This window comes from Trichoderma ghanense (genome assembly GCF_004382785.1).
Source record: "Trichoderma ghanense strain CCMA-1212 chromosome Unknown scaffold_8, whole genome shotgun sequence".
Taxonomy (NCBI): Eukaryota; Fungi; Ascomycota; class Sordariomycetes; order Hypocreales; family Hypocreaceae; genus Trichoderma; species Trichoderma ghanense.
In genome coordinates this window covers 1,016,541-1,041,058 of record NW_027395671.1, presented here as the reverse complement: position 1 = coordinate 1,041,058, position 24,518 = coordinate 1,016,541, and the positions used below count along the sequence as shown (strand labels likewise).

Here is a 24,518-nt window from a genome sequence, read left to right as displayed (position 1 = left end):
GTGGAACGTGTTGCAGATTCAGCCGCGACAGTTCCGTTTATCCTCGGGGTCGACGGTGATTCTCCGATCGCCAAGTTGTTTGATCGGAAGGGCATCTAGGTAGCTATGCTACTACCCTACACTTGTACATGCTGTTCACTGCATAAACGTTGTCTCTTGACAGGAGATGTCTTTCTTATGCTATGCGTTTAATGCAGAGAAAATGAAGAATAAGCGGCACCTGCAGCTGCATGAGCTATCAATGGGTTCATTTCGTAGAATATGCCCTCAATAGATACCAGATTCAGATACCACAAGGTAAAACGACAACGCGAGCCCAACAATTCTATTTTAAGTGTTTGATATGTCAACTGTTAGGCAAATGACCCTGATGGCTATGTCAACCGCCTGCACTCCCCCAAGCCGCGGCAATCGGGTTCCTTTCTGCCGTCTTACATTCCCTCTCGTCCATCCATCCTCCTCACTTCTGCCTGTCAGACCCGGATTGTGCGGGGTCAGCATCGAGTCCTACGAGAAGCAAGCGCGCAGTCTGCCCAGTTGTGTTGCTCGCTTCGATTGGTATTTGATGCGAGGCGCATACCAAGGTTCCTTCTCGGCTCACATACGCTCTTACACGCCGTCGTGGGCACCCCCAGTAGGAGCCGGATCCTGGCCCGCATGCGGAAAAGAACCCTGACCCTCAGCCATAAGCTGGGCTTAGATGCAACGTCGAATCCATATTGGCATTGGCTGTAGTTTCAGCCATTCCTACGGATCCGCCAGCCGATGGAACGCAGATTAGGGGGGGGAGTCGCAGCCTCTTTCCTTGGTTATGTCGCATTCCTTGTGTAATTCACACGGTGAGCCTTGAGCCTCTAGGGACAACCTCTACAAGTGTTATAGTATAACAGCGTTACACTGCGATTGAGTCGAGTATCTGAGTCTTTCGGGCTGACCATACTATACAAGCCCAAAAGCGAAGCTCTAGACCACTGACGACCCAATTCTGGTTGAGGGCGTTGCCTGTATTCTGATCGAACATGGCATCCTCCTACGGCACACACAACCCGGCTCGCAAACTCAAAGACTCGTGCGATCTGTGTTCAGCGTCCAAGCTGCGCTGCAACAAGCAAAAGCCAACCTGCGCTCGTTGCGCAAGTCTCAACCAGCCATGTTCCTACAGTCCAGCCCGACGAGCCGGCCGGCCGCATCGAGTGAGGGAGAAGAGCCAGCAGCAGTGCTTAAACATGTCAGTTGACAGCACGCTGCAGTCTGTGGGAGAAAGCAACAAGAGCCGCGAGATGGACCTCGACAACACATCATTTCTCTGCATGAAATCAACAAGACATGATCAGAGAAGTCAACAGCAGCAGCAACAACAACAACAACAGCAGCAGCAGCAGCAAACAACTGAAACACCATCCCGTCAAGCCCCTTATCAAGATACCGGGAGCGGCGACTGTGCCAGAATTGCCATAAATATCTTGGAGCAACTGGATATCGCCAGACGAAGAGCGAATCATACATCCGTCAGCTCAGCAACAACCGATGCGTGCCAGAGGCTCTTGACAATACTCGTATGTCCATGCTCAGAGCAGCCTGGGGTAGCACTCCTCGTGGCATGCGGATGTATCTCTCTCATGGACACGGTACATCACTGCCACGTTCTCCAAAGTGCACCAAGCCAAGAGGCATCGACAAGGACAACACCTACGCCTAGCCCAGAGAAAGATCTCTCCCCTTGGCATAGACCGTCATCTTCAAACAACGACGGCCAGGGAGTCGAGCAGCTGGCAAAGATTGCCAAGGTCATCCTACAATTTACGGACAGATACTCGCAAGAGCCAAAGGGTGGCGCTGCCTGGACGCAGACAACATGGTTGGTTGCGCCAATTGCAGCATTGCTTCGGTTTAGATTGCAGACCGTCACTCATCAAGCGGCGAAGAGCCTAGTATTCTAAGGAGGAGGAGGGCCCAGAGACTATAGACACGCAAGGAACAACGCCTAGGAACATTGCTTTTTTACAGAAGCGTATCAGCTGACTTTGTTTGATTACGATAGACATTTAGATTTTGACTGTAGCAATAGATGTATAATCAACAATATCAGTAGGCTCCTACATGTGATTGGTCCTTATGTGGCACAGAGATCGCAGCGGCAATCCCCCCCCCGCTACTCACTTTGGACAGCAACATATTTCGAGCAAAGCAACGAGTACTATAACATAAAACAACAACGGATGCCATGGAAGCAAAAAGACAAAAACATACAACAGCCGGTGTTCGCCAGTGGTCACCCACCTGACTACTAATCTGCCTCTCATTAGCTTGACTCTGGGAGAGCGGACGGGATCCCGTATACTCTAATGGATATGGTCGTATGTGACAGAAACTATCTTGTCCACGATTATAGCAACTGCCAGGACTGTTCATTGATGTCAAGATGAATGAACGGAGTGGTTTGCCAGAAAAGTTAATATTGCAGTGCTATCTAGATTCTCTCTGTTCCCGCAATCTCCCAGCATCTTTGATCATAAACTCATAGCCAATCGGCATAATCATTCATCGAGAGTAAATAGCCGAGCCCGTTCAGGCAAGCCTCTCAAGCACCAGGCAGAAGGTTGCCCCCAATGTATCGCGGGAACCCCTGGAAGCTGAGCCACAGCTCACCAGTCCCAGGCTGACCACCGACAATCTCCTTCTCGCGGCTCTTGAGCTCATCAACGTCCCAAGCAGAGAAGACAAGCTTGCCATTGAGGAACTTTGCCTCGGGTGAAGCAATCCAGACGAGGAAGTCAGCGGGAAGAGAGACTAAAGAAGAGAACAGAATTAGCACGTTACGGTTGTAAACTTGTGGTTATTGTACTTACTGTCGTCGTAATCAAAGGGCAGCTTGGTCGTCTTGGACAACTGCGCGGACATGGCAGTGTCGAGGAATCCGGGGTGCACGTTGTGAAGGCGCACTTGCGGGTTCTCGGCAGCGAAGGATTGGAGGAGCTTGACAGCCGCCATCTTGCTGCTCACGTAGGCACCCATGCCGGGGAAAGGAGGGAACAGGATGCCGGCAGTGGTGAGATTGATCAGGGTGAACTCCTTTTCCTTGTTGGCCAAGACGGCAGCCTGTGCCACCACCAGCGTTCCCACGACGGTCGTCTTGTAGCCATCGAGGAAAGTGGTGGGATCTGCCTCCACAAGAGGAACAACCGGAGCCAGAACACCAGCGGCGTGAATCACAATGTCGATGCCGCCAAATTCGGCCGCCACATTGTTGAAGACGTCGCGGACGGCTGGTGCGTCGCAGAGCTCGACAGTGTGAGTCTGCACCGCAACGCCGGCGTTCTTGGACTGCACCAGAGCCGCAGTCTCGGCCAAGGCATCAGAGCGGCGTCCAAGAAGAATGAGAGCTCGCGGCCCCGAGACGGCGTAGGAGGCGGCGGTGGCACGACCAATACCGCCAGAGGCACCGGTGATCAGGACGACCTTGCCATTAGTTGACAAGGCAGGCGAGCTAGGAGAGATGGCAGGGTAGCTGGTTGAGTGCGTCACCTTGGTGTAGGAGAGCGGTGGCGGTGCCATTGTGTAGAGCCGTGTCTTTTAGTCGGGAGAGTTTAGTGTACGAGGCGTATGAATGCGTGAAAGGCGACTGTTTTGGAAGCGAAGAGAGGAGTCCAAGTCTTGGAGGAAACTTTGTGATATTGAAGTATGGAAGTGAAGATGCTCCGACCTTGGGAACATTTGACTCATTCTCCTCACCTTTATAACTAAACAACGCAACAGCTGTACGCCTGCTTTTGCACAGCCAACATATCAAAGAAAGGATCAACCGTCCGAGACACTGTGTGTGATGTAATATTCGGAGGAATGGCCGACGCTGCAGTTACATCGCGTTAGTGCTGCCAAAGGATCCTTCAAGTGTGTTGGTCGTACGTGAGTGGAACAGCCCTCAAATGTGCGTTGGCCCATGCATGTTCCCACGAGGAAAATTGCCCGCAGCCCCCAATCAGAATGAGGGGGGATCCTTTGTCGTCCTCCGCGTATTTAGGCGCACCCATGGATTAGAGGCTGACGGGGGGGAAGCGAGCCAGCAGCTGCGCCTTCGAAGACGGCTGAGAGGCATTGCGGGAAGAGAGGATTGGCACTGGCGACGTGGACGTCGGCAATGTCTCAGCTGGTAGGCTCGCCACTATCTTGAGAAGTGAGCGTTTGCTGTAAGAGGACTATGATGTATGAGGACGGGATGAAGAAGTCATCATGATTGGGCCTACGGTCACGTCTACGTATATAGCATCAATCTCGTCGTACGTTGAATGCGTTGTCCCTATGCCGATACTACGTGGATATACCTCATCCCTTTCATCAAACAATAGTCAAACAGATCTTGTCATACCGCCCCCAATGGACACCGCGAACGCATACGAACATGGAGCCTCTCTGCCGCCTCCAGACGCATCGATGGATGACTTCTTGGATGTCGAGAGCTTTGTTACGTCCGTTGCAGACCTCCTGACGCCTCCTGACCTCGACGCGTTCAACTTTGAGAGCAAAGACCTGTCACCCAAGTGGCTCAACGACGTCTTCTCCATCACGCCCAGATCAACTACCGAGCTTGGTCCTCCGTCGACAGCGGAGATCTCGGACAACCCATCACAACCGAGAGCGACGCCTTCGGAGATTCACAAGTGCCGAAACCCTCAGGGTCTCTGCCTTAGTTTGGCCACAGGGCTGCTCAAGTCAATGCATTCCTGCTCTCCGTCCTGTCTCCTCGGTCTCGGCATGGGCGGCCAGAACGGAGAGCGGCCATTGTCCCGGGCCGTCGACTCTGTCCTATCCACCAACTACGAAGCCCTACGGTCTGTCCGCGACTTTCTCCGATGCCCCTGCTACGCAAGCCCGCAGCTGCAGCTTCTGGTGACCGTCATGTGTGCTGAGGCCATCGCCTGGTACTGGCGCATCATCGACACGTATAGCAGCCGCTGCGGTGGCACGAGCATGGACAGTGGTGTCCGGCTAGCGGAGAGGGTCGAGATGTCGCGGAGGTCATTCTTCATTGGCGACCAGTGCTTGGAAAGCCGCCTTGAGGCGAGCCTCATTGGCCAAGTTGTCGCGAGTAGACTGCAGGAGCTGGAAGATCTGGTCGGGGACATTTCTTGGAACACGGAGCAATCTGTCGCAACTACCAGCGAGCCAAGAGGCCATCCGATGTACAGTGCGGTGCATATAAGGATGGATGCCTTTCTGAATACGCAGCTAGCGGCGGTTCGGCGGGAGTTGGTCAAGCTACGCGATGACTCTCAGGAGCATCATGAGGAGAATAGTGGCCAGCGATATGCTCGCGGGTCGACATAGAGATGAAGGTGTGAAGTGGCAATGGTAGACATGGAAACATTAGACCAGCAATCGTTTTCGCTCGTACATCATAGCTACACTCTACCCACTCATGTGCCATACCTCCAAATTAATCCGCATGATAGAACAAGCAATTACTCCCGTCGTCGCTGGGTACACTTCGTACGTGTCTCTCAAGAACGATGCTGCTGACGACGTCTGACGGATAGGCAAAAGATGGATCTCCACGAAGAAGGATTCCTTCATCAATATTGACATGTGATGTTGTGTCTGATACTCCACGCAACACCCCATCAATCCAACAAACACTTGGCAGGGGTCTTCGATCAAGCTAGGCGTAGTTTTTTCAGCTCCCCTGGATCCTTCAATCCTTTTTGCCAAGTATAGGTGATCAGCATAAGCACTATCTGCCGAAGATTGAGATGTTATCGGGATCCGAGAATCCCTGTCGCTTACATGTCATGGGCGGAATAGCCTCAACCACCAAGGAACCGCTGGGATTCAGGATTGGCGTAAAGAGTCTTCACTGCATATTGTATCTCGGCATCCCCATTACATAGAAGGGCCACGCTGCGCCTTAACATCGTTGTAAGATCTTTTCGGAGTCCGTATCGTAGGTTGGCCATGCCGATATCCGACCCCTTTTCAATATTCGTCAACCGGAACGAGCAAGAGCGCCCCCAACGGCACTGATTATTGCGAAAACCGATCCCGAAGCTCTGTAGCTGTGTTAGTCGTGTCTACTGGGATCGTGGAGAAGGCATCCTTTGGAGGCGAAGCATCCCTTGAATCCGTGACAGCCTCAGTATCGGCAATGGCTGGGTCGGACAGCTGTACACACGAAACAATAAAACAACATATATAGACTTGGCTATGAATCAAAAGAAATCCGGTGTGCCAGGCACAACGCTTAAAGCCTCTCCTATCCTTCAACTGACAAAGGCTTGACAGGCCACCGGTCTCTCTTTTCGTCTTTTTCTTGCCCTTTGTGGTGCATTTTCTTGGGAGAACTTTGTGACGAAGCCATCTTTGAAGCTTTGAATCCACACAATGTATCCCTTCGTTCTCTCTCTACTCGCCGCAGTGGCAACTGCGTCTACATCCGCTCTCCAGACATGCAAGACTCTCGATGCCAAAATCCCCGGCCGCGTCTCTTACCCGGACAGTACCACATACAATGCTTCCATCTCGTCGTATTACAGCGGCCAAGAACGCGACCTGAACCCCGGTTGCATCTTCAGGCCTACCAGCACCTCTGAGGTAGTTCGGTTCATCAAGCTGGTGACTTCGAGCGGAAGCACTCAGTTTGCTGTGAGAGGTGGTGGCCACACCCTCTGGCCTGGTGCCGCAAATGTCGACGGCGGCATTACCGTCGATATGCGCGCCATGAACAGCTTGGAGCTGAGCGATGACCACAAGATTGCTCGTCTCGGAGCTGGAGCGGTCTTTAGTGACATCTATCCCCAGCTTGTGCCCTACAACCTAACTGTTATGGGAGGCCGAGTTCCAGGCATTGGAGCAGGTGGCTTCGTCACTGGTGGTAAGTATCCAGTTTACATCCTCTCCTATTGTCCGCGGAGGCTAACTAAGATCTAGGTGGCATCACATTCCTGTCTCGCAAATATGGCTTCAGCTGTGATAACGTCTACGGCTATGAAGTGGTTCTCGCGAGCGGAAAAGTCGTCTATGCCACCCAAAGCTCCAATTCCGACCTTTGGCTTGCGCTCAAGGGCGGATCAAACAATTTTGGCATCATCACTCGTTTTGATCTTGCTGCCTTTCCCATGGGAGACATGTGGTACAGCGATCTGAGCTACAACTACACGGACAGTGTGTTGTCGGCCAATGCCAACGCCTTCAGCAACTTCATGAAGCCTGCCAACTACGACCCCGCCGCCATGATGGGGCTATTCGTCTACTACACGAACCAAGGCTTTGGTGTTTCCAATGCCCTGTGGTATATCGAGGATGTCGCCAATCCAAAGGTCTTCGATGCCTTCACTGCGATTCCTAACCAGGGCGGCGTGTCGGAGCTTGCCACTGTTGACAAAGTCGTGGAGAAGTTTGGAGAGGAGCTTCCAGCAACCACCGGCCGGTAAGAACACTGATTTCATACGTACAAGTAGCTGTCGTCGAATTCTAATCATGGTCAATGATCCAGGTCCTATCAACTTACCTTCACGTTCAACAACCCCCCTGCTGAGGTCTACCTGCAGCTGATCCAAATCTGGGAGAAACGCATCACAGCTCTCTCCAAGGTCGAGGGGCTCTTCATCGAGTTCCTCTTCCAACCTCAGCCAGTCACTAACGGCACCAACATGTTTGGTCTGACCCCTGGAAAAACCGACTACGTGCTCATCGACATGACGGCCGCCTACAATAATGCATCCGACGATGACTTGGTTGAGTCTGTCATCAACGACATTGTGAAGCAGCAGCGCGCACTGTTGCAGTCGAGTAAATATCTTGTCGATTTCATCTACCTCAACTATGCCGACATTTCGCAGAATGTGCTGAGCACCTGGGGTGCCGGCAATCTGGCAAAGCTGCAGGCCGTCAGCAAGAAGTACGATCCAAAGGGCGTGTTCCAGACTAGATCCCCTGGCGGCTACAAGCTGTTTAAGAAATGAGGGCGATCGTCATCTTGATACGCCTTGTTATCATTATTTCAATTTTGGTGGAATAGCTGTGTAGCTTAGAGAGGGTGTATTCACTTCTGTTATAGACGCTAGAGATGTATGTAATTATAACAATATTTGCGTTGAAAAGAGTTTTTCTCTTGTGTTCAAGATCATGAGGGTTTCTAGACCACCTAGCTCATCAAAGGTTTCCAAGAATTTGGGTTGGCTTGCAAGATTAATCTTACCATCAGTCTTAGTACAAACCTCCGAGAGACATGCGATGAGATGGCCTGCCTCCCTTTTACCCAACCACCTCTCCGATTATCAAGCTGCCTTATGGATTCGGCGCCAGTTTGAACATGACTCCAATGCGCGTACATCACCTACGAAATTTCTCGGCCATCTTATATTTTCTCACCCTCTGGACTTAGTTGGCGAATGTAAACCGGCGCTGAGCAGTTTGATGCCCCTTTATTTTGAGGAGACGTCGAGGATGGTAGGAATCTCCCACGCGGTTATCGACCTGAAAACCACTGCGCAGAAATAAGCATCGATGGTGTTCAAAACCGGGCTTACGTTCTAGCTGCAGACTTCCCAGATGAGTGTGTGCAGCCTCGGCATAAGATTGGCCTACAGCTCCCCGCACATCTCACCAAGATAGTCGACCACTCAGAGGTTGAGAAGAACTTCCATTGGCCTAAACAAACTGGCTGTGCTCTCAGGCAGAAAGATTGCTGTCACAACATCTGTAGGCCTGTTCATATGCAGCGAAGCGCCGTCTCCCATCACATGTTCATCGTAAAGTTCGACGGGAAACTCTCTGCTATCAGCTATTCACTTGACTACTATGAGCTCAAGCTGGTGGTCGCAATGGTGGGAACAATCTCCAAGCGGCGGCAATGAACCTACGCCAAAGAAAGCACCAACGTATCGCATACGCGGCGTACCAAATGACTGGGATAAGGATAGACTGGAGTCTTTTCTCACAGAAAGAGACTCTTCATCACGACCGTCCGTACGCTCCTTGGCCGTCGAGTTTCACGGGCGGTCGCAGACGGCTACGGTTCTGTTCGAAAACACCAACCGCCTGCCACGAAAGATACCCCTGCCTGTTTCTGGCGGAGAGTTCCGAAGTCTGACGCTTGATCATGGCTTTTTGAGCATCACCAGCCTCTTTACTCCCTCCCAACAGGATCACAAAGTTGAGTAAGTGCACGTGGTCGGTCTCCTTCACGATGGACGAACAGTGATTTGACGTGTCGAAGCATCATTGCTATATCTGGCCTCAGCGGACACGCATTCGGATCGTTTAAAGAGCGAAACGGAGACTACATGTGGCTGAGAGACTCACTCCCATATGCCCTGAGCGACGAGAATGGCAATATTATCGCCCGCGTCATGATATATGGTTATGAGTCCAGTCTTCCAAACAGCGACAGCTTTCAGAACCTGGAAGACCTTGGGACCGCGCTTCATTCCACGCTTCGAACGCTCGCATTTGACGGCACGTTCAAGCCCTTGGTATTCATTGCTCATAGCTTGGGCGGACTGGTCGTCAAACAGGTACGTCCGCTCACCATAGACCATCACCATATATGACAGTCTCATCTCACATCACCCTAGCTGCTCATTGCTCTTAACAACTCACGCGATGAGCTGGACAAGAAGTTAAGACGCGCAGTCTGTGGCATTGCCTTCTTTGGTGTCCCTCATGATGGCATGGATATTGGTTCGCTTATTCCCATGGCTGGGGACGGACCAAACCGATTCCTGCTGGAGTCCCTGGGATCCTATAGCTCGCAGGTCCTCAGCACTCAGCAGCGTGATTTCACACAAGCTTTGGGAGGCCAGGGGGAGACTGAGATCATTTCATTCTACGAAACACGGATGTCACCAACCGCGGTAAAGGTGTGTTTCCAACATCCAGTTGCCGAAATCTGCTAATAATGGGCTATAACAGGATGATGAGGGCAGATGGAGTATGACAGGAGAACCAGCCGTTCTTGTATCGAAAGCGTCAGCCACTCATTGCAGGCCGTGGGAGAACGGACCCGAGCATACCTGCGCCATCTATCGTACACACTCTGAAATGGTCAAGTTTGCGGACCAAGACCCCGAATACGACAAGGTCCTTGGCCGACTCGAAAGTCTCGCTAGGCGTGCAATCCTGATGCGAAGAAGTATGTAAAGCGAAGACTCAAGTTGGGCGAGTTTGTAATACTAAAGAATCTACAGGTCCTATACCGCCGAATCTATCACGGTCAGAACGGGATTGCCTGAAATCGCTCGCCTTTGAGCAAATGCAGAGCCGCGGCAACGACATCGACCGCGCTGTGAAAGGGACGTGCGAGTGGCTACTGAAGCACCAGACATGTAGGAGCTGGGCCACATCTCATCGAGGTCTACTATGGATAAAGGGGAAGCCGGGGGCGGGCAAATCCACGCTCCTCAAATACGCCTTGAGCAAGCAACGAGATATGCCCAGCGCCAGGGACGGCGACCTCGTGCTATCTTTCTTCTTTCACGGCCGTGGTGATGCTCTTCAAAGAACACCGCTAGGTTTGTTCCGGTCGCTTCTTCATCAGATCCTCAAACAGATTCCTGAAGCGCTGTCAAACCTCGTCGACAGCTATCAGGAGAAACTGAGAGAGATGGGCGCTCCGCCTGAAGCGTGGCAGTGGCATCCGGAAGAGTTGTGGCATTTCCTCGAGGCTTCGCTTCCTAGAATTGTCGAGATTCGCCCGATCTGGTTATTTGTCGACGCCCTGGACGAGTGTGGCGAAGCAGATGCGGTCGACCTGGCGATGAAGTTCAAGTCTCTGCTGGACAGCGTCTCATCCACTGCAGCTCAGGGCATTCACATCTGCTTCAGCTGCCGCCACTATCCGATACCGCCAGACCTAGAGGGCGCATTTGAGATATGCGTCGAATATGAGAACGGCCATGATGTTTCCGCTTACGTGCGGCAAAAGCTTTCAGAGACCTCTGTCCGCGACGCATCTTCCATTGCAGACTTGATCACCGCCCGCGCGTCGGGTGTCTTCATGTGGGCTCGACTTGTGTTGGAGCGTGTTCTCCGCCTCGAGCGGCAGCGTGCGAGTTGGGGGAAGATTCGGGATGAGATTTGCTCTATTCCTCCGGATATGGACAGCCTATACATGGACCATATCCAGAGGATGGAGGACAAGGCAGCTTCTTTGAGACTCATCCAATGGCTCTGCTTTGCTGTGAAGCCTTTGTCACTGGTGGAGGTGTACTGGGCTCTGGCCATCAACGCTGATTGCCAGCAAGAATTTTTAGCAGAGTGCGGGAGCGAGGAGGATTACGGGACCGATGAGGATATGGAAAGGCGAGTTATATCTCTGAGCTGCGGGCTGGCTGAGTCTGTAACCTCATCGGAAACATCCATCGTGCAGTTCATCCATCAGTCCGTCAAGGACTTCTTCGTCGACAAAGGCCTGCTAGCCCTGGACAGCAGCTCGGCAACAGTCGATGAAGCCATTGGAAGAGCGCATTTCTCGCTGTCCAGGACATGCATACGCTACTTTTCCATGGAAGAAATCGGCCGGTCAAGAAGCGACAATGGCCACGAAAAGGAAGCTCTGTTTCCCTTCATCTGCTATGCTGTCACTGCATGGACGACGCACGCGCATGAAAGCAATAGGCTGGGTGTCTCTCAACACGACCTCCTCCAATTGCTTCACTGGCCTTCAAACAGCCTTTTGAATAGGTGGGCGCATGTTCTGAACTTGGTCGTCACAAATGGACATGACCGCCAACCGAGAAAGACGAATCTTGTGCAGGTTGCAGCAAGGTACGGCATTCCAGGAGCATTGTCTGCAATTCTGCAAGATGCCCATCAAATCACCGCAAACGTTGATTTGCAAGATGAGGACGAACGAACACCGCTATCGTGGGCTGCAGAATCTGGCCACGAGTCTATAGTCGAGCTCCTGCTTGATACCGGGAGGGCCGAGATTGATGCGAGTGATTGCTATGCGCAGACGCCGCTGTCTTGGGCTGCAGAGAATGGGCGCGAGGCTATTGTGAAACTGCTACTCGGCACAGGAGAAGTAAAGGTCAACTCAAGGGACAGCCATTACCATACACCGCTCTCATGGGCTGCAGAGAATGGGCACGACGCTGTCGTTAAGCTGCTTCTGGACACAGAACGGGCCGACGTCAATGTCAAAGACAAGTTCGGCCAGACCCCTTTATCATTCGCTGCGGAGAACGGGCACGAAGCTGTGGTCAAGCTCTTGTTGGCCCCGGAGCAAGTCGTGGTTGATGCTAAAGACAGCCAGGGTCAGACACCGCTATGCTACGCTGCTTACAGAGGGCATGTGGCTGTTGTTAGGCTTTTGCTCGACATAGGACAGGCTGAAGCCGATATCAAGGACAAGGAAGGACGGACACCACTATCGTTAGCCGCAGCGAATGGGCATGAAACCGTGGTTCATATCTTGCTTGATAGAGGGGTCGGAGTAGATTCAAGAGATGGAGCAGGCCGGACGGCGCTTTCATGGGCAGCGGCGAACGCCCACGATGCCATGGTCAAGCTCCTCTATAGTAGGGGTGCTGAAATTGATTCAAAAGACAACCAATATCGTACACCGCTGTCATGGGCAGCGGCGAATGGGCGCGAGGCTGTGGTGGCCCTTCTACTGGACGAGGGGGTTGAAGTGGACTCGAAGAGCCTCTTTGATCAGACGCCTCTATTGTTGGCTGCGGCAAATGGGCACGAGGGTGTCGTTGCCCTCTTGCTTAACAAAGGTGCCGCGGTCAATGTCAAGGAAAGCGACGGCCGGACGCCACTGGTACGGGCTGCTCGGCGAGGGCACGAAGCCGTCGTCAGACTGTTGCTGGAGAGAAATGCCGAAGTTGATGTTGAGAATGAGTACGGCGAGACGGCTCTTTCGTTAGCCACGAGATACGGGCATCAAGGTGTAGTTGAGCTTCTGAAGGCACATTCCATACCTCCTCCTGGGCCGCCTCTATGAATGAGTCGACCAGACGCTGTTACCAGAGCCATATTGAGGAATCATGAGCCAAACAGTGACTGAAACCCAAGATCTCCCAGTAGTCTCAAGAAGCCGGCGGCATCGCCAATGCTGAGGAATGAGAAATCGATACGGGAAAATGATGGTTCCCCGAGGCTGGGTAATCCTTTATATACAAAAATGATTCCACGTCACTCAACATAAGCACTTTAGCAGGGAAATGTCACAGAAAAAAGGGCGTTAAGAACTTACGAGCGCGGAAAGCCAAAACGTCGGGAAATGAAATAATCAGCCTCTAATTCTCGTATCCCACATCAGCACTAGACTCGATGATTCCAAAGTCTTGAATGACGATTCAGTTTAAATGCCAACAATGCCGCCCTCCATCGTGTTGCGGCTGTCAAGGAAACCCTCCTCACGTCAGAACTCTTCATTGACTTCAACAACCGCGGTCACTCACCATGTCGTCCCGACAAACTTCCATCTCAATTTCGACTTCGCCACACGAGGACCCAGAAACAATGCGATCTGTAATGGACACGCACATCGAGAGTGTGTTTGGAGAGACCGACGAAGCCGCCCGCGGCAAGACAATGGCATCGCTCTACCACGAAGACGTCACCTGGTTCCAGCCTGCCGAATACTCGGGAGAACACGCCATTGTCCGAGGCAGAGACAACGTGAACGCGACGATTCAAAAGGAACAGAATCAATTTCCCGGCTTCTACATTACACACGACAACGAAGGGTACATTGCCGTCACGCAGAATCTAGGTGTCGTGCATTGGCAATTGGGGCCGCGGGAGCAGCCTGACATGATCAAGGCTTGCCACTATCTCTTGTTTGAGGATGGAAAGATCAAGGCGTTTTGGACTGCGCACTTGAAGATGCCTAAAGGACCGCCGTCCGAGTGACAGGTGAAGTGGCGGTCGTGATCCTGCACTATATCAGGCGGCACGAGGCATCCCTTTGATGCCTGTTGTTCACTTGCAAGACGATTCGAGTCGTCAGTCGCGTATGTCATCTAGACTGGCCAATCACTTACGGGTGCGAACATTTTTTGACGGTTGCAAAGGTCTCCTGAACATTGTACTTGGACAATATGGCTGGCCAATGGCTGGATTGCCGATTTGCAAAGTGGCATGTTCACTGAGTAGTGCTCAACCGTCAGCTCAGGATGAGGAGTAAGTGCGATCGGTGGTAAGAGCATGAGCAATCCGGACACGTTTCTATGTACTATAGACACATCACTCAATAACTAGGTAGGTAGGTAATCCGTGAAGGCAAGGCACATCTCCGTGTCTCAACATGTATCGTATTGCGCCCCCCGTTCATGTCATCACCAGCAGCAGATAAACATGAAGATACGCCTCGTCAAGTCGATCCCTAATACACATCTTTCAGCAACAAGACGGCTTGCCCTTTTAGGTCGCTATACGTATGCGCATATCGTTACTCTCAGCGGCTGGTCCTTCCCACCATGGAGCTGCCCTTCATTACAAACTCGGACGCCATTTCAAGACTCTTGACCTTCGTTTACGGGGTGCTTCAGCTGTCCTACATCGCCTACTCCATCTTTGGCGGCCAGCGCAAGTCGAAGCCGCACTCAACCGGATCCTCCAGCAGGGCCTGGAAGGTTAAAATTTCCGTGGGAACGGCGTATGAGCCCGACAAGGGACGACGAGTCATACTCGGCATATCGTTGGGCTTTGCCGCGTGGAAATGCAAGTTGGACCTCATGAAATGGAAGGCAAAGCCCAAGTACAAGGTCTCGTTGTAGCGACTGAGATAAGATACTCGGGGCCAAACAAAGAGTCCTGCCATGTGGAGTGCAACGAGAGAGTCTCCTATCGAAATCTGGTCATCTGAGACGGAGGCAAGAGATACACAATCGATGGGCAAGTCCTGGATACCGCAAGCCTTTGGTAGTCGAACATGGAAAAAGCTGGATATGAGCCACTTGCAACGACTACATGATGACATGGTAGCGAGGAGCGCAGATGGATGAGCGACCTGTCATGAGCGTTACTGCATAGCACATACTCTATGGCTCGGATCGTGATCGCCTCGTCTCCAAGCGTCTGGCAGATGTCCTCCCGTTAGAGCAAGCAAGTCATGTCGCACATGAAGCACACATGTAGGAATTTAAAGATATTACTCCTTGCTGCACATCGCCCCGAGTTGCATTTCTTTGCTTTTAGGCTGTTTTGGACATAACTCCCCATCGGATTGAACCAAGCCTTGTCCTCTCGGCCGATATGGCTGAGCCGATGCCCCTCATGGCCGAGGCGCAGCATACCGGGTAAAGGGCCACAAAATAAATAACAAGAAACGGACAGCATCCAGACAGAGGCAGGATAGAGTAGTGCTAAAGAACAACATCAAGCCTCGCCATAGCCTCTTTATATCTGCCCACTAAGTCATCTGTTACTTTGTTGAGAATCTGTATGCAAAATCGGTACGGCTACGCCTTGTTTTTCACGGTTAGACAGCCGTGGCTTACATGCACGGTTGCTCCGCCTCTTGTCTTGTCTTCATATATAACAAAAAGCGTAAGGCTCTGAAAAAAAAAAAAAAAAAAAAAAAAAAAAAAAAAAAAAAAAAAAAAAAAATGGGTGGTCATAGCAGCACGGCCGAGTAAGATGGGTCATTATATGGGCATAATCGCTGATGAGTTATCCATCCATATACCGAAAAAGGTGGCTCATCGGTGCCAAGGGTTCTATTTTCGTGATCATTTCTTTCTAGAGCACACCCATGGATCGATCCACGCACACGAGATCCGCGGGATTGACGGGTTCGAAGATGCACGCTGATGCAGGGATTGGAAGAATACATCACGGAATCGGGCGATTTCAGACGCATCGGCCCCGAGGATCGTCCATGTTCCTCCTTGACGCTTCTCTGGTAATCGTGGGCTGACCAGAGATGAGCTGAGCGGAGCATGAGGCAGCGCTCGCGGCAAACGAGGCTGGAAGACAAACAGCACAAAGCATTGAGAGCATCGAAGCGGTCAGGATCGGATCACGGCATCAGGAGGAGCTGAACGGCTTTTAGCGCGGCGAGCAGGGGAGCATGTGTCTGGGATGGGAGTGCGGTTGTCGATGAAGGGATGACTCGTGACTTGAGCAGAGAGATGAAAATCCGGAGTCGGCATCCTAGATGTTTGATGGCGAGAATCCATGTCTTGAATCTTGAATCTCATGACGGAGACCAGGTTTTAGTGCCGTCCATCTCCACGGCAGGTTTACGTGCCCTGTTTCAAGCATCTGGTAGCCGCCGAAACAATGTCGTTAGCAGTTGGTTGCTGCATGGCCTGGTCGCGTGTAACCAGAGCCCAATCACCCTGATCACGATGCACCAAAGCTGGGCGTTTGTTGTGTGTGTCGAGGCTACAAGCTCAGATAAGCCCTAAAGGCTTTCTGTCCACTAACTACTCCTCCTCCTTGACCATCGTATATCCATCGCTGGAAGCGTTTGCATTGACGCATTGAAGCCATGAGGGGGGAAAGGATCCATAGCGGCGGAAATCGTCTGCAATCTCAGCGGCTTGCCTCCTTTTCTCCACCCAATCTTGCCAGGGAAATGCGCCGTGCCGGGGTTTTCGCCTCATCGTCAGCCTCTTGAGCGCCCTGCGCCTCCATGGCTTTGGGTTCAATATTGGTGCTGTGCATGCACTTCGTGGCAAGCAGCAAACAGGTGGCTGTATGTGATCTCGCTGGGCGCCTCAGCCAGATTGCGGTTATTAATAGAGCAAATGAAGCAAACTCCACCTGTAAGAGGGGGAACGCGGGTGCTTTTTCCTCTGTCTTGATCCATTCCCTCAGCTGCAACAGTGACACAGTGTTGATGGAAGAACTGCCTGTATGTGCAACTATACGTGGATGCATGTTGGCTGGCGCGAGTTTGTGTGGCTCAAAGTTTCCTAGAATAGCTTTGGGGCTGACCTGGGTAGCAAAGCGAGACTCGAAGAATCGTCCCTCCTCGCTGTTGACATGTATACTTCAGACCACCTCATATATATATACTGAGGTATAGTCCACAGTATCAAGCCGACATCTTCGCAGAGCATTCAACTTGTCCCTCTCTTGGTTGCATCAAGACAGGAGCTCAATCTCTGTACCGCCGGTTCATAAATAAAGAACCCACCACTCTAGACGGATCGTAACCCCTCGCTAGACCGCGGACCCTTTTCCTTCCCCTGCTGGGCCGCTTGAAGCTATTTCAACTCATTCGCTCCTTTCCAATCATTCAAATCTCCAGCCGCCTGGGGTCAGGCGTCTCTGGCGCCGGGCCGCTCGAGCAGAAACCGGGCAGATCCAACATAAAACACACTCATGCGGCCCTCGTCCCCCTTTTTTGGACCGCAGGGCACGAAGAACTGAGCGACGACAGACACTGAATGAATTAAACAGACCGCGGCGGTTCTCATACGCTGAATCTCATACATAACCTCACAACACCATAGCACACGCTTCACACGAGCATAAAGACGGACCCTTCCCCGGGAAATACACCATGGCCGAACACCTGGACCCCGGAGCAGCTCCCGGCACCGCTGACCAGCCGTCGCCGGGGCGTCGCCGGTCGAGGAACCCCCTGAGGAGCATGATCCAGCACCTGACGGTCGAGTCGCCGTCGGGCACCAGCGACGGCTCTGGCTCGCGGCGCTCGTCCCTCATCCGGCGCCTCAGCGGGCAGAAGAGCCGCAGCCCGTCGGCGCACTCAGACGCCGCCTCGAGCTCGCGGCCCAACTCGCGGCCCGCGTCGTCGCAGGGCGTCAACCGCGACCCGGCGCTGTGCGACTCGTGCGCGCGGCTGGCGGCCGAGATGGAGGAGACGCTGGACGAGGTGGACGCGACGTTTGCGCGGCCGGCCGACGGCGGAGCGGCGGGCGACTTTGCGACGCAGGAGCACTTTGTGGCGCGGCTGCGCTTCCTCGAGGAGAACCGCTGGGCGGCGACGTGTCCGCTGTGCAAGCTCTTCTGGGACCTGCACGTCCCGAGCAAGGAGCCCGGCGACTATCACCTGGTGGCGCTGTCGACGCGCGACACGAGCTACTTCATCGACTCGGCCAAGATGCACAGCCAGGACCATCCGGCCAAGGGGCGCGCAAAGGGCCTCAGCCCGGCCTTCTTCTCCGTCATCTCCAAGGCGAAAGCCGGCGGCCGGGACCCGGAGGTGGACCCCGAGTGGTTCCGCGAGGCCGGCATGCTGCTCCGGACGCGGCCCGAGATGCTGGTGGACGCGGCCAGGGGCAGGACCGGGCCCGAGGGGAGGCTGGCGGTGTCGACTCCGGGAGCGTCTCCGCTGCCGTCGCCGACATTGTGCTTGCCTGACGATGCCTCGTGGACGCAGAGGGGCGTCTGGGGACGGGATATCGACAAGGTCGCCGATCTGAACATCGTGCGGGAGTGGCTTCACTTTTGCGACAACCATCACCAGGGACGATGCTCGAGGAGGCCGGTAAGGGCCGAGATGGCAGGATTCCGGCTCATCGACTGCGCCCAGTCGCCTCCGCGGGTGGTCGAAAGGTCGCTGCGAGACGACTACGTCGCGCTGAGTTATGTATGGGGAGACGCAAACGTGGAAGACGGCAGCTGGCCGCAAGTTGTTCGCGACGCCGCCGCTGTGGTGACGCAGCTGGGCTTCCGCTACCTCTGGGTCGATCGCTACTGCACGGACGACAGCAGGCCCGACCACAAGCTGGCGCATGTCCAGCGCATGGACGAGATATACGAGGGCGCTGCCTTCACCATCATTGCTGCCGCTGGCGAGAATGCCATGCACGGGCTGCCTGGGGTTGGGGTGACGTCTCGACCTGCGCAGCCGAAATACAAATTCACCACATCAAACATCACCCTTGTCTCGAGTCTGCAGGACCCGCGGCTGCTGATAGAGCGCTCCACGTGGTTCACTAGAGGATGGACCTACCAAGAGGGGCTCCTCTCGCGACGGCGCCTCGTCTTCACAGAGCAGCAGATGTACTGGGAGTGCGAAGGAATGGCCTGTCCCGAGGCCATAGACCTGCCCTTTGAATTCTATCACGACGCCGAAGAGAGGCGGCTGTGCGATTTCGTACGTCCGGGATTGTTCAACGGAGTCTCGTACATGGACGGCAGCTGGGAGCAGTGGAAGAAGCTGCCCCAGAAGCTAGGCGAGGCGAGCACGCTGAGCATCTTCCGAGAAGTTGATCAGCACATTACAAAGTACACGAGCAGGAACCTCAGCCGAGACGAAGATTCTCTGGATGCAAGTCTGGGGATATGGCGAGAATTGGAGAGCACGCTGGGCAGGGGCAAGCTTAGCGATCTGGTGGGAATCCCAATGTGGGCTCCCCTGGCTGCTCAGCCGGCAGAGGACAAGGAGGGACCTGTACTACCGAGGACGAGGCACTTGTTCGCGTTATCGACTTGCTTCTGGCATCACAAAGTCGGTACGCAAGCTCGAAGGAGGAATCACTTGCCGAGCTGGTCCTGGGCAGGCTGGTCTGGCCCCGTAGAGCTCTTCTCATCCATCACCATCGCCGCCGATGCCGAGTCCAGGACAAAGGGCCGCAAGATTCTCAACCACCACTACGTGACAGCCACCCAGCTGACGAGGAACGAGCAATCCTCGGTGCAGTGGACTTACTCGCCTGAGATGGCGGTATTGGCCCCTGACGGCACCATGGTGTACGACTTTGGAGACAAGCTCGTCAGCGCCGGTCCTCCACGGTTCCGCCCCGGCAAATACGCCCTGCATGTCCAAGATCCGCTGGTCCTGGACCGCGTCAAGGCGAAGACGCATTCTGACGGCTGGCTGTTTAGCGGCCTGAGTGTTGACGTGCGGATGAGTCGCGGGAGCGGCACCGAAACGGCCTGTCTGGGTGGCGAGGAGGCCATAGGCAGCATCAAGGAGTACATCACGAAGCACGGAAAGGGAGAGCAGATGAGTGTGTTGTGGTTTGTTGAAGAGGCCCTGGTGATGCTGCTGGTCGTTGAAAAGACGAGCAAAGGAACGTGGGAGCGGGTGGGCAGGATGAGGATGGCTTTCAAGGAGGATGCAAAGGACGTGGTTAGGGCTTGTGGCCGACTTGAGGAATTGGTGGGGAGATTGCCTTTGAGAAGGCTAGGGGAGAATATCGTGATTGAGTAGGCGTGGAGGAGATACTTGATGCTTAGTGAATACCAACGATGACTGTATTCGATGGGATAATTTTCATACGAAAAGTAAAACCCTCATCATGTCTTGACACTGAAACTGCATCTATTCCACCAAAGTAGCTATACAACAAAAGGTATATCCTAGCCCCTAAACATCCAGCTTCAAGCTAGGCGGCAAGCTCGAAGCGCTCGTCCCCCAGCTACTCTCATTCTTCCCCAGCGTCAACTCCAACACGCCCCCGTCCGCAAAGAAATCATGCGTGATCCAATTATTGTTATATGGCTTCCCGTTAAGCTTCGCGCTCTGAATATAAATATTCTCATACCCGCCATCGAAATTAACATTCTTCACCGTCGCAGTCTTACCCGTCAAGCCATTCTTGATGCTAATCTCAGGGAAATACGGCGGCAGGATGAGATACACGTTCTGCCCGCCCATAGGCCATAGGCCCATCATGGCGAGCGTGCTAAAGGCGCCCATGGCGCCGGAGTCGTCGTTGCCGGGGATGCCGTCGACCCTGGTGTTGAACTGCGAGGGGATGTAGTGGTGGCTAAAGTACGAGGACAGGCCGGGGCGGCCGGCGTAGTGGAAGAGGAAGACGAGGAGGAAGGCTTGCTCGTCGCCGAAGTAGAGCAGGTTGGGGGTTGTGTGGAGGAATTGGAGGCGCTTGACGAAGGTGTCTGGGCCGCCGAGGGTGGTGATGAGGTCGGCCATGTCGTGGGGGGCGAAGAAGGTGTATAGCCAGCTGCTGCCCTCGTAGGTCTATTATGGAAACGAACACTCGGTCAGTAACAGGAAGATGACAGTTTAAGTATGAGTTGTGTAAGCCATGTAGAAGAAACCTCACCTCATGGCCGGTAGGCACCAGATAGCAGTCATCAAACCGGAACATGGGCGTGCACATCATGGCATCCTGGTAGCCAAACGTGCCGTTCAGATACCGCGGCTGCAAGAATCCGTAAAAGCCGCTGTCGACGTAGCCGGTCGAGCCATCGGGGTTGGTGACATAGACGTACGAGTTCTGCTTCGGGTTCCACATGTTCTTCCAGTTCTTGGACCGCTTCAGGTACTTTTCGGCGTCGCCCGTCTTGTGCAGGGCCTGGGCCATTTCCGCGATGCAAAAGTCGTTGTAGGCGTACTCGACTGTCCTGGAGATGGATCGGGAGAATGTGCCAACGCCTGGTCTTTCTGTGAGTACACGAAACATACTAGATTATTGGGAGGGGATCGTACCGTTGGGGTCAAAGTCGTCAGTGGGAATATAGCCAAGCGCCTTCCAGCTGGTCAACCCACCCCGTCCCTCGAGCCCCCAGTTCGCCGGCTCGTCTGGTCACAAGTCAGCTTCATATCTTCATAGATATATACCGTTGAGCCATACCTTCGGCATCCGAAATCAGGGCTTCGTATCCAGTCTGCCAGTCAACATCCTTGTGAAGGCCCTTTAGATATGCGTCCACAAGCACGACATCGGCGTTGCTCCCACCCTGCGTCCACCCTTTGCAGAACGTCATGCGGCAGTCGGGCAGCTTTCCTTCGTGCCGATATATGTCAATCAGGGCGCGAACCATTTGCGTTTGGCTGTACGGGTCAACGATTGTGAGCAGAGGGTGGATGCTGCGGAACGAATCCCAGATGCAGTAAAAGGAGTCATAGTCTATCATACTCTGTTAGCTTGTTCGTGCATACTGGATAGATTTGTGATACTCACAAGGCTCGCTGCTCTTCCATAGCGGATTCTCTCCCGTGTAATCCTGCGGCGAAATCATGGAACGGTACAGTCCCGAGTAGAAAGTTGTCAGAATGTCCTTATCCACACCCTCGTTATCGACCTTGACCACACCCAGCTTCTGTCGCCAAGCATCCTCGGCAGTCTCCAGTGTCCCCTGAAAGTCAAACCTCGGAATCTCGGACTGCGCATTGCTGCAAGCCTGGTTGGTACTGATAAACGACAAGCCCACTCTAGCCAAGATCTGGTTATTGCTGGGCTTGTTAAACTGAACAAACGCGCCTCCAGGAACAGGAGGCCCCGTCACGGTCGCAGTCTCCGTCTTCAGCTGCTTAAAGTTGGTGCCGGCCCTGTTATTCTGGAAGACACCCGTGTTCTTGATGCTCGCGCCCTGGAAGTCCGCGCAAAAGTACAGCGTATAAGTGCCGACTCCAAACGACGGGTTGAACGTCCCAGAACCGGTGATTCGTCCGCTGTGCGGATCAACAGACACGCTTCCCTTGCTCCTGGAATCGGAGAGGTCCGTCAAGTCGGCCAAGATGACGGGCTCATACGGGATCGCGTTGTCTCCCGTTGCGTCCCCTCCCTTCATGGGCACAGGCTCATCGGGAAAGGTAAAGCGATACAGAGCCGTCTTGTTGGAAACCGTCATCTCCGCCTTGATGGAGGTGTTGAGGGTCACGGAAAAGTAGCCCGGATACGCCTCAATCGAGCTGTTGATCGGCAGAGACTGGCGGTCCGCCTTGGTGAAGTAGCAGTTGTCGAGAAGGCCTGCGGTGCATCCGCTCTGAGGGAACAGGGGAAAGTTTCCCAGAGAAGCGCCCTATGATAACATTAGAGGACCATCTTCCGTAGTTGATCTGCGAGATCACTTACACCACCCGTTCCGCTGTCATGCATGTGGGAAAAGCCGGTGACTGGAACATCATCGTCAGTCATGCTGCTGCTGGGTATCCGGGCAGGACTAACATACTGGGGCCGCCATCAGAAGCATAACCACCCGCATTGTCATTCACAGAGTCAGCCACCGCCTTGGCGAGGCCGAATGGAAGGGTTGCGCCAGCAAAGACGTGTCCTGAATGTGTCGTCAGCCCAACGTCCTCCTCGCTTTTCAACGTTCAGCAGAAGTGGTAATGACTACCTCCGTTGGCAGTTCCTATGAGTGGATCTACATAGTCAAAGATGTCGTATGAGGATGTTGCATGAACAATCGATCCATAGGCGAGTACCGCAGCCAAAGCTCGAGAGAGGCTCATTGTGAAGAGCTTGCTCCGTAAAGAGGAACAAGATGAGCTGCTGCGAAGAACCCTAGTGAAGGCTGCTCATGACAAGCTCATGATGCTGCTACATCTTGATCTCTCTTTATACTCCAGACGTTGAAGCTATAAGCCCGACGGTTATCACAGAACCCCACGATTCTCAAGAATTAGACACCCAAACGGAGTCTATTACTGAGAATCTCAGTCCGAACTTCTCTCCCCGGACTAACCTGCCCAAAACTGCCGGATGTCGACGTTAAGAATGGAGTTCTTGACGCGGGGAATCCCTGGCAATGTTCCAAACGCAACAAGCCAAAGCCTCGATGTCCGCCTTGCTACAGGCTTCGACAAGGAGCCACACTGCGGGAGAGGCGGCCGCTATGTGAACCACAGCCGGCTAGTCTTGCCTGCAAATGGAATCCACGAGAGCTCCGTGTCCAATCAAGACTCTGCACAATCCCTCAAGATCAAATCATCACAGATCGCCTAGACATTTGCCCGTCGGGCTTATTCCTACCTAATTCTTACAAGGAGCACTTCCCAAATAGAGCCTATCTCGCTCCCCACCTGTTTCGAGTCCTAGGCTTCATCTCCCTGTATAGGCGAATTCGGCTCCGCGGTAACAGGAGAAATAGGCATGTACCTTTCGGCAAGCAATGGCTGTTGTTATACGAGGAAGATTTCCATGATGCTGCTACGCTAACTGGTCATGTCGCATTACAAATGGAGGCACCGCCGGCAGTGGTTGGAGGAAATTCTCTCCGTCCCCGCATCTTCAGCGTCGGTCTCCTATTATTCCCCCGGTCGTTATACATACCCATTTCGTCCTGGTAGAGAAGAGAGGATGTTGCCAACGAGAGAGCCGTCGGAAGAAGCAATCAAGATATATAGAGCCCCAGCCCGTAGTTCGCCATAGAATAGAACTATTCGCATTTTCTCTCGGGCATAAATTCGGAGAAGCAGTGCTTGTAAGTCACTTCTTGGCTCGAGTTGAATCCGATGCCAAAGGGCATCTCCAAGATTGATGAGATATCCTGTCACATGCCCGCCTTCATTACCGTAGGGTGAAATGAGCCGATTCTCTCTGTACAACTTCCGGACGCGGATTGTCATTCATGCACATTCAGCCAATAGAAGGAACCGAACAGGTCCATGATGGCTTCAGAAGAATTGACAGAAGAAGCTAGGCATTGGTCATCAATGTTCGGTCAAACTGTCCGAGAGCACCATGTACATGCACTGCAGGAGAAGATAATCCCTCCCACTATTGAGAATTTGGATTGGGAACAATCGACAATTTGTTATTGAACATGATGATAGCCCCGAATGTGTTGATGGCTCGCATGGCGTCTTCCGAGAACAGCCATCTCCATAGAACGAGCGTTTTGCATACATAGATGCTTCATGCAGCATTAGTGAGCATTATGTATCATATTTCGAA

The 24,518-nt window shown here is 53.3% G+C and overlaps 11 protein-coding genes across 11 annotated transcripts; 8 read left to right on the top strand and 3 right to left on the bottom strand.

Moving 5' to 3' along the window:
* Positions 1-1,019: 1,019 nt before the first annotated feature.
* On the top strand, positions 1,020-1,940 carry CCMA1212_006959 (uncharacterized protein; the record flags this gene model as incomplete). Its single annotated transcript, XM_073704147.1, has 1 exon — positions 1,020-1,940. One exon carries the CDS (start codon positions 1,020-1,022, stop codon positions 1,938-1,940), a length of 921 nt encoding a protein of 306 aa, XP_073557350.1.
* A 641-nt stretch (positions 1,941-2,581) lies between these two features.
* On the bottom strand, positions 2,582-3,555 carry CCMA1212_006958 (Short chain dehydrogenase andI; the record flags this gene model as incomplete). Its single annotated transcript, XM_073704146.1, has 2 exons — positions 2,582-2,790; positions 2,850-3,555. The coding sequence occupies 2 exons, from the start codon at positions 3,553-3,555 to the stop codon at positions 2,582-2,584; spliced, it is 915 nt and encodes a 304-aa protein (XP_073557349.1).
* Positions 3,556-4,374: 819 nt separating this feature from the next.
* Positions 4,375-5,325, top strand: CCMA1212_006957 (uncharacterized protein; the record flags this gene model as incomplete). Its single annotated transcript, XM_073704145.1, has 1 exon — positions 4,375-5,325. One exon carries the CDS (start codon positions 4,375-4,377, stop codon positions 5,323-5,325), a length of 951 nt encoding a protein of 316 aa, XP_073557346.1.
* Positions 5,326-6,375: 1,050 nt separating this feature from the next.
* CCMA1212_006956 (Bifunctional solanapyrone synthase) lies at positions 6,376-7,955 on the top strand (the record flags this gene model as incomplete). Its single annotated transcript, XM_073704144.1, has 3 exons — positions 6,376-6,865; positions 6,922-7,420; positions 7,487-7,955. The coding sequence occupies 3 exons, from the start codon at positions 6,376-6,378 to the stop codon at positions 7,953-7,955; spliced, it is 1,458 nt and encodes a 485-aa protein (XP_073557345.1).
* Positions 7,956-8,793: 838 nt separating this feature from the next.
* CCMA1212_006954 (Ankyrin repeat domain-containing protein 50) lies at positions 8,794-12,946 on the top strand (the record flags this gene model as incomplete). The annotated part of the gene is made up of 5 exons (XM_073704142.1): positions 8,794-9,152; positions 9,212-9,509; positions 9,570-9,854; positions 9,907-10,126; positions 10,182-12,946. 5 exons carry the CDS (start codon positions 8,794-8,796, stop codon positions 12,944-12,946), a joined length of 3,927 nt encoding a protein of 1,308 aa, XP_073557343.1.
* On the bottom strand, positions 9,294-9,533 carry CCMA1212_006955 (uncharacterized protein; the record flags this gene model as incomplete). The annotated part of the gene is made up of 1 exon (XM_073704143.1): positions 9,294-9,533. The coding sequence occupies one exon, from the start codon at positions 9,531-9,533 to the stop codon at positions 9,294-9,296; it is 240 nt and encodes a 79-aa protein (XP_073557344.1).
* Positions 12,947-13,407: 461 nt separating the features above from the next.
* CCMA1212_006953 (uncharacterized protein) lies at positions 13,408-13,860 on the top strand (the record flags this gene model as incomplete). Its single annotated transcript, XM_073704141.1, has 1 exon — positions 13,408-13,860. One exon carries the CDS (start codon positions 13,408-13,410, stop codon positions 13,858-13,860), a length of 453 nt encoding a protein of 150 aa, XP_073557348.1.
* A 566-nt stretch (positions 13,861-14,426) lies between these two features.
* On the top strand, positions 14,427-14,726 carry CCMA1212_006952 (uncharacterized protein; the record flags this gene model as incomplete). The annotated part of the gene is made up of 1 exon (XM_073704140.1): positions 14,427-14,726. One exon carries the CDS (start codon positions 14,427-14,429, stop codon positions 14,724-14,726), a length of 300 nt encoding a protein of 99 aa, XP_073557347.1.
* A 2,738-nt stretch (positions 14,727-17,464) lies between these two features.
* CCMA1212_006951 (uncharacterized protein) lies at positions 17,465-20,083 on the top strand (the record flags this gene model as incomplete). The annotated part of the gene is made up of 1 exon (XM_073704139.1): positions 17,465-20,083. One exon carries the CDS (start codon positions 17,465-17,467, stop codon positions 20,081-20,083), a length of 2,619 nt encoding a protein of 872 aa, XP_073557652.1.
* Positions 20,084-20,239: 156 nt separating this feature from the next.
* Positions 20,240-23,074, bottom strand: CCMA1212_006950 (putative secreted glycosidase; the record flags this gene model as incomplete). The annotated part of the gene is made up of 8 exons (XM_073704138.1): positions 20,240-20,854; positions 20,940-21,271; positions 21,326-21,418; positions 21,471-21,746; positions 21,801-22,641; positions 22,695-22,735; positions 22,792-22,893; positions 22,960-23,074. The coding sequence occupies 8 exons, from the start codon at positions 23,072-23,074 to the stop codon at positions 20,240-20,242; spliced, it is 2,415 nt and encodes an 804-aa protein (XP_073557635.1).
* Positions 23,075-23,339: 265 nt separating this feature from the next.
* On the top strand, positions 23,340-23,567 carry CCMA1212_006949 (uncharacterized protein; the record flags this gene model as incomplete). The annotated part of the gene is made up of 1 exon (XM_073704137.1): positions 23,340-23,567. The coding sequence occupies one exon, from the start codon at positions 23,340-23,342 to the stop codon at positions 23,565-23,567; it is 228 nt and encodes a 75-aa protein (XP_073557483.1).
* Between the last annotated feature and the right edge of the window lie 951 nt (positions 23,568-24,518).